This window comes from Tiliqua scincoides, chromosome 4 (genome assembly GCF_035046505.1).
Source record: "Tiliqua scincoides isolate rTilSci1 chromosome 4, rTilSci1.hap2, whole genome shotgun sequence".
Lineage (NCBI taxonomy): Eukaryota > Metazoa > Chordata > Lepidosauria > Squamata > Scincidae > Tiliqua > Tiliqua scincoides.
The window spans coordinates 218,200,068-218,210,634 of NC_089824.1; the positions used below are offsets into that span (position 1 = coordinate 218,200,068).

General features: G+C 48.1%; 1 protein-coding gene across 1 annotated transcript; it reads left to right on the forward strand.

Annotated features, from left to right (window-relative positions):
• The first annotated feature begins 714 nt into the window (after positions 1 to 714).
• Positions 715 to 10,133, forward strand: LOC136648610 (zinc finger protein 420-like). The gene is made up of 3 exons (XM_066624731.1): positions 715 to 738; positions 3,223 to 3,349; positions 8,551 to 10,133. The coding sequence occupies exons 1-3, from the start codon at positions 715 to 717 to the stop codon at positions 10,131 to 10,133; spliced, it is 1,734 nt and encodes a 577-aa protein (XP_066480828.1).
• The last annotated feature ends 434 nt before the right edge of the window (positions 10,134 to 10,567 follow it).

The window sequence follows — 10,567 nt, forward strand, 5'->3', positions numbered from 1 at the left end:
CTGGGAATACCGGGTGCTGTAGGCTTATACCATAGTCTTTCGAGACTGAAGGTTGCCAACCATTAGAAACAAGCGTGACCCTAAAGTGCTAGAAGGGGGGGAAGAGCTCTCTAGGGCTTCTAGCATTGGAAGCAGAGAAACGAACACAGCCTGCGTATGAAGAGAGCTCCTAACCATCAGGACTCATGTTAGTTAGCTTCTAGCCATTGGAAAGGCCAGTGGTGTAGGAAGAGGGTGGCTGGGGGTGGCAGTCCCTGGTGCCAGGCTTCAGGGGGGTTTCCAAGATCCCAAGATGGCGGCAGCAGTGGGGGTGAGCCTCACTGCAGCCATGATTTGGCTGGTGCTGGCTGCAGCCGCCCCCAAGACAAGCTTTTTTATCAGTATAATTATATTTGAGAAGTAACAAATCATATATAAATATAAATATAGAAACTTTAAAAGATAATTTTGTCATGGGGGGAGTGCCAAGAATATATTGCCCCCGGGTGCCAAATGACCTGGATACACCACTGGTCAGGATGAATAGCCCTGAAGTTCCTCTGTGAATCTGTCCAAACTCCTGTGCAGCCATCACCTCAAATAGTGGAAAGGAATTCAAGGAGGTACCTGAAGCAGGTATTCAAGATTACGAAACTCACACAGGTCTTCATTCTTTTCCTGACAGATTCCAGAGTAACGGAATTGAAGCAAACCAAACCCTGTTTGGGAACAGAAATGGCGGCTGCTCAGTCAGGCCAGGTAAGGGGGATCTGTAGCTGGGGCTTCTCCTCCTGTAACTTTCCAGGCCACAGCCTTCTTACCTCAAACTAGACTAGATGCACGACATTTGTTTCCTTCCTACTAACCTCCCTGATCATCCGATTTCCCTAGACCCCTGATTCCCAACCTGGAAGTGAGCAAAAGTGCTTTTTTTCCTGTGACCCCACAGACCACTCCAGGGTCTCGTGGACAGCCTGTGGTCTGGGGACCACAGGCAGTCCGCGAGACCCTGAGAAGTGGCCCGTGAGGTTTCAGGAAAACAATTACTTTTGCTCACTTCCAGTGTTTCACTGAGCAAGCAGTCCCCCATGGACCACCAGAGATAATGGAGAACGGACCGGCTGTAGCTGCTGGCCACCAAAGCAGCAAACCACAAATCTTCTCTATAAATAATAAATCTTTAATAAATCTTTTCTGATTACAGGCAGCCTGCGTTATCCACAGGTTCAGAACCTGCAGATTTCTTCATCTGTGTGTCCCCGAATCTGTGGTTCAGGCTGACATCTCACCCCCAGAGGCTCTTCTGAAGCCTGCAGAGGCCATGCGCGCCTGCCCACGACCTTCATTCTGAAGCCTGGAAAGGCCCCAGGCAGACGCATGCGGCCTCTTCTGGCTTCAGACGAGCCTCCAGAAGTGAGAGGAGCATAACTGTGGTCAAGTTCAGGGGAAGGGAAACCGTGGCTTCCAAATACCTGCAGATTTCCTTATCAGCGGGGATTCTGGGAATGGAACCCCAGTGGATAATGAGGGTTATCCACTGCCTTATTACAAATCTAAATGTATTTTTTGTGTGCAGGGGTGGGGGGTTGCATGTGGTCCAAGACAATTCCAATTTTTGCTACAGTGGTCCCCAGTCTCCTAAACGTTGGGAACCTCTGCCCTAGAACCTAAAGCAGTGTTTCTCAAACTGTGGGTAGGGACCCACTAGGTGGGCCAGGAGCCAATTTCAGCTTTAGTCAATGAGATTTACTCCTGGGTAAGTGAGGGTAGCCTAGGATTGTTTAAAATTCCTGTTTGAAGATGTCACTTTCGGTCATGACATCACTTCCGATGGGTCCTGACAGGTTCTCATTCTAAAAAGTGGGTCCTGGTGCTAAAAGATGGAGAACCACTGCCATAAATCCTTCCCTTCCTTCTCCAGGGTTCCTCTGGAAAACCCAGCTAATCTACCTATACACTTCTCCTGCAGATTCCCAGTCTTTGCACTTCTCCTGTAGTGGAGTTTCTCTTTCCTCTCATCCCTTCTTCACCTCCTTCTAGCTAATTTCCATGTGGCTCCATTGCTTGTTCATGCTGGTGGTAGGAGTCCCCCTGTATAGTTTAAGGGCAGTGGTTCTCAAACTCTCTGGCAGAGTTTGAGCCGCAGTAAGTACCTGCAGAGGTGGGGGGAGGCAGTGACGCGATCCCCAGGATCGCGTCAGTCCCTTACCAGTCCCTGCTGCAGCCTCCCGGCAGTGCTGGGAACCTTCCACAACCATCCACAGGACTCTCTAAAGTTTAGAAAGTGAAAGCGGAGCAGTTGCTCCCCACCTCCACCAAACCGGAAGTGGAGCACAATTACTCCACTTTCAATTTTACAGCTCGAGGAGCCCTGCAAAGTGTCGCGCAGGGCTCCCCACACCCCTGGGAGGCTGCAGCAGGGACTGGTAAGTACATGCCAGTCCCTGCAGCCCCCTTAGCGATGCAATCCTGGGGATCGCATCACTGCCTCCCCTCTGCCCCAGCCCCTTAAGGGGGCAGAGTCCAGGGCCCTCAGGCTGGGGCGTTGCAACGGCCCAGTTTGAGAAACCCTGGTTGAAGGGTGAGTGTGTCAGAATAGTGAGTCCCATCTGAAACCCCTGTTTAGTTCTTAAGCACTTTCTGTAATCTTTGGCCCACCTTAATTTGTACCAAAGCACGCAGACTGGCCATTATCTTCAACAGGAGATCCCAGCACACCATCGCTTTCCCCCTTGTGTGCACTTGTCTGTTAAATGTGTTTCTAAGAAGCACTGTTGGTAACATAGTGCAGAGGCTGGTGTGGGCAGATCCCCACCTGGACAAGGCTCCACCACAGCGAGAGCAGCAGAAAGTGACGTGCCATTTTTGCAAGACAGAAAAGCGATGGGAATTACAGTGTGTGAAAGCAGCTACACAATGTACAAGGCTTTTGGTGCTGGGTGGGCTTTCTGGGCATCCACCCCATTGGAAGCACTGAGCGCATAGGATTGAGGTGTTGGTTTGGAAGCTGGAATGGAAGGAAAGGATCCTCTGAGCCCACTTTCAGGAAACTTGGGAGTCTTCATTGGAGCTGGAAGCCCAAAAGATGGACATGCAAAGTAGAGCGGGAACATGTGTGGGAATCTGCTTCCAGATGGAAAAACGTTTTGTCCTTTCATGGAAACTGGAATGCAATTCTCTCTTTGGATGGCAGTCATGGCCAAGACTGAGCTGCTAATAGGACGTTTCTCCTTTTCCTTTTAGGGTCCAATCTCATTCTCAGAGATAGCTCTGCATTTCAGCAGCGAAGAGTGGGCTCTTCTCAATCCACGCCAAAGGCGCATGTATGAGGCCATCATGGTGGAGAATTATGAAAATGTGACCTTTGTAGGTAAGGAGGATCCTTTGGCCCTTCATTGATAGATGCCCCCGATAGGAACCTCTGCTCCTTTGGATGTTGCCAAGGGGAGTTGGCAGCCAGGCTACGTCACCTGGGCATGTTGTGATAGCTCTCCTGGTAGGACCCTGGGAATTGTAGTTTGTGGAAGGCTCTGAGAAGCAACTGCAAGAGATGGTCATTGATTCTTCAGGCCCTGTGTTGTTGGTGAAGCCCAGAGCAGGAGCATGACTTTGAAACAGGACTGAAAGCAGGAGGCTTCAGATCCCAGAGGCCTAGAGGAAGGCCACACTTTAAATTGTCAGAGCGATCACACATACCCTGTCCCCACTCCATCAATCAGGCCAGACATTTGGAAGCAACACGTTTCATCCGTGACTGTGCCTTGCTTACACAGCGCATTTGACCCTGTGAACAAAGACCACATCCTGTCACCTTCTGACTTGGAGTGGGTACGCAAAAGAACATTTGAAAGCCGTAGGTGGCCTCACAGACTTCATGGCCATCTTCAATCAAGGAGTCTATAGTGATAAACTGGCCTCCAGAATTACCTACTGCACCCTTAGTAGGATGCAGAACAATTCCAGCACTCATTTAGGGCTGTGGATGAGTCATCAAGGGCCTTCAAGTACAAAACCAGGTTCTTTAATGAGGAACTCTCTAAAAGTGATGGAGTATCGTTAACCTTTAGTGGACTGCTGGATCTGAGACCCAGGACTCTGCTACTGGTGGCAACTCTGGAGCAGGATTTTGAGGAATTTCCCCCATTAGACTAAGAGGGGAATAAGAACATAACATAAGAACAGCCCCACTGGATCAGGCCATAGGCCCATCTAATCTAGCTTCCTGTGTCTTACAGCAGCCCACCAAATGCCCCAGGGAGCATACCAGATAACAAGAGACCTGCATCCTGGTGCCTTCCCTTGCATCTGGCATTCTGACATAGCCCATTTCTAGAATCAGGAGGTTGCACATCACGGCTTGTAACCCATAATGGATTTTTCCTCTAGAAATTTGTCCAATCCCCTTTTAAAGGCATCTAAGCCAGATGCGATCACCACATCCTGTGGGACTGAGTTCCACAGACCAACCACACGCTGAGTAAAGAAATATTTTCTTTTGTCTGTCTTAACTCTCCCAACACTCAATTTTAGTGGACATCGCCTGGTTCTGGTGTTATGTGAGATTGTAAAGGGCATCTTTCTATCCAATCTGTCCTTCCCCTGCATAATTTTGTATGTCTCAATCATGTCCTCCCCTCAGGCGTCTCTTTTCTAGGCTGAAGAGGCCCAAACGCTGTAGCCTTTCCTCATAAGGAAGGTGCGCCAGCCCCGTAATCATCTTAGTTGCTCTCTTTTGCACCTTTTCCATTTCCACTATGTCCTTTTTGAGATGTGGCGACCAGAACTGGACACAATACTCCAGATGTGGGCATCGATTTGTACAACGGTATTATAATATTAGCTGTTTTGTTCTCAATACCTTTTCTAATGATCCCAAGCATAGAATTGACCTTCTTTACTGCCGCTGCACATTGGGTCGACACTTTCATCGACCTGTCCACCACCACCCCAAGATCTCTCTCCTGATCTGTCACAGGCAGCTCAGAACCCATTAGCCTATATGTGTTGATTTTTTGCCCCAATGTGCATGACTTTACACTTACTTACACTGAAACGCATCTGCCATTTTGCTGCCCATTCTGCCAGTTTGGAGAGATCCTTCTGGAGCTCCTCACAATCACTTCTGGTCTTCACCACTTGGAAAGGTTTGGTGTCCTCTGCAAACTTTGCCACTGCACTGTCTCCAGGTCATTTATGAAGAGGTTGAAAAGCACTGGTCCCAGGACAGATCCTTGGGGCACACAGCCTTTCACCTCTCTCCATTGTGAAAATTGCCCATTGACACCCACTCTCTGTTTCCTGGACCTCAACCAGTTCTCAATCCATGAGAGGACCTGCCCTCTAATTGACTGTTGAGTTTTCTCAGTAGCCTTTGGTGCGGGACTGTGTTGAATGCCTTCTGAGAGTTCAGATATATAATGTCCACGGGTTCTCCTGCATCCACATGCCTATTGACCTTTTCAAAGAATTCTATAAGGTTTGTGAGGAAAGACTTACCCTTACAGAAGCCATGCTGATTCTCCCTCAGCAAGGCCTGTTTGTCTATGTGTTTTGAGATTCTATCTTTGATGAGGCATTCCACCATCTTACCCGGTATAAATGTCAGACTGACCAGCCTATAGTTTCCCGGGTCCCCCCTCCTTCCCTTTCTAAAAATTGGTGTGACATTTGCTATCCTCCAATCCTCTGGCACCATGGCTGTTTTGAGGGACAAGTTGCATATTTTAGTCATTATTTAATGGAGGTTTGGAAAGACCCACCAAGCTTCCTTGGGTCTTTTCTCCTTAATCGACTCTGCTGAACCCAGTACGGGCTGTGCAGGGTGAAGTGAGGTACTGAACAATAGGGAGAAGTGCCTTGTCTTGAAGCACAACTGACAGTCATCCCTGTACTGGAGAACTCCATCCTCCATTGCAGACCCAGCAGATACCTAAAATGTTCTTGCAGAGAAAGGCAACCCCTTCGCCTTTAGGGACAGAAACAACCCCTGCATTCTGTCACCTTGTCTATCTCCAGTATTTGTATTTACCTCCCAATAGGCCTCCTGCCTGCCCATGAGTCTCCTCGGATGTATGCTGGGGCATTTGGTGGGCCGCTGTGAGATGCAGGAAGCTGGACTAGACGGGCCTATGGCCTGATCCAGTGGGGCTGTTCTTATGCTATTATACTGGAACAAGTCGAAGGAGGTCTGGTGCAGGTCTGGGCTAGGACAGAGGGATAGGATCCTGGCGTGCACTACTGCTGCAGAGATCCACTCCTTCCAGCCCCCAAACCGCCCCTACCCTCCCTACTCTCCACCTCAGTCCTCCCCCAAAGTGCCCCCTCCACCACCTTTCCTGCTCCATTGGGGCGTCGAGGAGCCACTGATGTGTGTACGGAGCCTCCGGTTGTTTCTGCAGGCTGCTCCATAGCACACAGTGAAGACAGTCAGCAAAACCTTTATTAGGCATAAACATTTGATGGGTGAAGACTGTACAGAAACCATAGAGAGAATAGAAACCTAAGCAGTACACAAACATATGTATATGTGCACACCTACATGCACACACAGATACAAACATACATTACATTTTACATACACACATGAATTATTTAAAAGACAGAAAACAATCAGTCTACAGATATTGCCAAGATGTAATCTACTCAGCGATTGCTTGGTACAGGATTGCTTGTATGCTCTACGTCAGGGGTGTCCAAAATTTTTGGCAGGAGGGCCACATCATCTCTCTGACACTGTGTCGGGGACCGCGGAAAAAAAGAATTAATTTACATTTAAAATTTGAATACATTTACATAAATATACATAAATGAATATATTAAAGATGAACTTATATGAATGAATGAAGGTCTTGCAATAGCTCAAGGCCTATAAAAGGCCTTGCACAAAGCAAGGCCAGCCTTTCCTTTGCTGCTGCTACTGCATCACAGACATGAAACAGCAAACAGTGGAGGGAGCCCTCATCCCACAGCTCACGCAAGAGGTCAAACAGTCGCTCTCATGCTGATAGCAGTTGCGTTGGGCCAGTGTGGGCTCCAACAAATCTCCGGAGGGCCAGAGGCTTATTGGAGACTGGGGGCTCCCTGAGGGCCACATTGAGAGGCCTCGAGGGCCGCGTGTGGCCCCAGAGCCAGGGTTTGGGCACCCGTGTTCTACATCACCTGCTAGAAGGAATTAAATTATAGCGTTCTCAGAATGCCCTGTTTTAGCATTGAGCAAGGGAGAGAGAAATTGCTGTCTTAGCGCTTGATATCTGGGACAGTGCAACATAATGTGTATGGATGATTCTACTTTGCCAAAATTGCAGCTATGTAAACAATCTTCCCAGGAGGCGTTTCTGAATCTGCCATGTAAGTCATTAGAGGGGATCACATTACATCGTGCCAAGGTAAAGGCCCTTCTCTCCAGGGGGTGCATTAGGAGGGACAGATATTTTGGTTGTTGACCACTTGTAATTTTAGGTTGAAAATTCAAAGGGGAACATTTTTTCCATGCTGCGCCTAGAATCTCTTGCCTTTCCATATCATATAGTCTGGATTTCAAAAGCCTGGTGATAACCTCAGAAGGGGCCCCTTGTGGATCAGCCTCAAGGCCCATCTGTTGAGTTTTTTTATAAAACAGTACTAGGTAAGGAGTTAACGTTGAATCAGTCAACAGCCCCTTTAGCAGCAAATCGTGATCAGCCCTGAAAAAGACTTTGGCCCAGTATTTTAAAAAAACTGAACCATGCATGTAACTCCAGTCTGTGTTGATTCCAGGCAGAGTGCTGCATAGGGAATGCAATGCGGTAAGCCTAGAATTTTGTAAAGAAATTTAGATTGAACCCTTTCAATTGTGTTATTTAATGCCAGCATACATACTGGGATGCCATATGTGCAGGCTGCTCCATAGCGCACAATGAAGACCACATTGCAGTGGAATTTATGGCAGTGGAGATTCCCCTCTGTTTATTCCCAATGGGATTGGGCTGTTTGACAAGGAGCTTCCTGACTGCTCTGCTTCTCCTCCCCTTCCGTCTTTCTCTTGGTCTGCTGTCTTTCCTTGGGATTCCCCAGCAGACTGTCAGTCTTTTCTCCTCCCTCCCTCTGCCTTGGCAACTCCAGACTCTTGAGTTAGATTAACCCTTTGTTTCATTGATTCTTCCCAGATGTTTGTGTCTGCACAGGTTCATTAGATGACGATGTACTTTTATAGAGGAAGGAATAGTTTTATTTCCCTGGATGATTCTTGAATAATTATGTTGAGCCACAGAAGTGGCAGTTGTTTGTTGTTATTAAGAGCTTTATCAATTTATATTTTTTGTGCACAAGACCCCCTAGTCGATGCTAGTAATGAGGTGGTAGGGACAGGATGCAAGAGAGAGGGCTCTGCCTTCACTGCCATCTGTTGCCTGATTTTGATCCATATCCCAATGATGAGGGGGAAACTTGGAAGGAGAGGACAGACTTCACAGATCCCATTAGACACTTGGGCTCCTCCAGATTCAGCAGCACCTCGACATGGACATCACACGTCCACAACAAGCTGCAGTTCCGTCCTTTGGTCTTATGGCATTTCTTTTCTTATTTCAACAGCATTCGTTTGGGACCAGATTGGAAGAGAGAAGGAGCAGATTCAGCCTTCACAGCAAAAAGCCCACACAGGGGGAAAGCCCTATAAGTACCAGGAGTGTGGAATGACCTTCAGTCTGAGTGGTAGTCTTATTAGCCACCAGAGAACCCACACAGGGGAGACACCCTATAAGTGCCAGGAGTGTGGAATGACCTTCACTCTGAGTAGTAGTCTTATTCGCCACCAGAGAACCCACACAGGGGAGAAACCCTATAAGTGCCAGGAGTGTGGAATGACCTTTAGTTGGAGTGGTAGTCTTATTTGCCACCACAGAACCCACACAGGGGAGAAACCCTATAAGTGCCAGGAGTGTGGAATGACCTTCAGTCTGAGTGGTAATCTTATTAGCCACCAGAGAACCCACACAGGGGAGAAACCCTATAAGTGCCAGGAGTGTGGAAAGACCTTCAGTCGGAGTAGTAGTCTTATTTGCCACCAGAGAACCCACACAGGGGAGAAACCCTATAAGTGCCAGGAGTGTGGAATGACCTTCAGTCTGAGTGGTAGTCTTATTAGCCACCAGAGAACCCACACAGGGGAGACACCCTATAAGTGCCAGGAGTGTGGAATGACCTTCAGTCTGAGTGGTAGTCTTATTCGCCACCAGAGAACCCACACAGGGGAGACACCCTATAAGTGCCAGGAGTGTGGAATGACCTTCACTCTGAGTGGTAGTCTTATTCGCCACCAGAGAACCCACACAGGGGAGAAACCCTATAAGTGCCAGGAGTGTGGAATGACCTTTAGTCGGAGTGGTAGTCTTATTCGCCACCAGAGGACCCACACAGGGGAGAAACCCTATAAGTGCCAGGAGTGTGGAAAGACCTTCACTCTGAGTGGTAGTCTTATTAGCCACCAGAGAACCCACACAGGGGAGAAACCCTATAAGTGCCAGGAGTGTGGAATGACCTTCACTCTGAGTGGTAGTCTTATTAGCCACCAGAGAACCCACACAGGGGAGAAACCCTATAAGTGCCAGGAGTGTGGAATGACCTTCAGTCTGAGTGGTAGTCTTATTCGCCACCAGAGAACCCACACAGGGGACAAACCCTATAAGTGCCAGGAGTGTGGAATGACCTTCACTCTGAGTGGTAGTCTTATTAGCCACCAGAGAACCCACACAGGGGACAAACCCTATAAGTGCCAGGAGTGTGGAATGACCTTCACTCTGAGTGGTAGTCTTATTCGCCACCAGAGAACCCACACAGGGGAGAAACCCTATAAGTGCCAGGAGTGTGGAATGACCTTTAGTCGGAGTGGTAGTCTTATTTGCCACCACAGAACCCACACAGGGGAGAAACCCTATAAGTGCCAGGAGTGTGGAATTACCTTCAGTCTGAGTGGTAATCTTATTAGCCACCAGAGAACCCACACAGGGGAGAAGCCCTATAAGTGCCAGGAGTGTGGAAAGACCTTCAGTCGGAGTAGTAGTCTTATTTGCCACCAGAGAACCCACACAGGGGAGAAACCCTATAAGTGCCAGGTGTGTGGAATGACCTTTAGTCGGAGTAGTAGTCTTACTCGCCACACGGGAGAAACCCTGTAAGTGCCAGGAGTGTGGAATGACCTTCCGTCAGAGGCCTCATTAGTCATCATGGATCCCGCCCAGGGGAACAACCTTGTACAGCTTCAGAGTTAAAAATTTGTTTTGCAGTCCCTTTTTTGCAGCTGAGTCCCTTTTTTGCTTCTAATGGATGTTTTTGAAAATTCCTGCTTTTTCCTCCGCGTTCATTTGAAATGTACATGAAATATCTTGATTGTTACTGTTTTTTGAAATATAAAATTTGTCACATTTCCCTGTTTTTCATTGGCTACAGTCGAGACTGGGCTGTTCTCAGCCCGTTGTTCAGGTTGGGTCCAGCAGCAATTGCTGTGATATCATGAACCTTCCATTTGATTACACAGAGTTCAGAAACAGACACTTTCTACTTCATTGAATATTGATTGTATACATTTTGCAGCTGCTTGTCTCCACTGACC

Coding starts and splice junctions, on each gene's coding strand:
- LOC136648610 (XM_066624731.1), top strand. CDS start 715: ATGGCGGCTGCTCAGTCAGGCCAG. Junction 739..3,222: donor CGGCTGCTCAGTCAGGCCAG/GTAAGGGGGATC, acceptor TTTTCCTTTTAG/GGTCCAATCTCATTCTCAGA. Junction 3,350..8,550: donor TGAAAATGTGACCTTTGTAG/GTAAGGAGGATC, acceptor TTATTTCAACAG/CATTCGTTTGGGACCAGATT.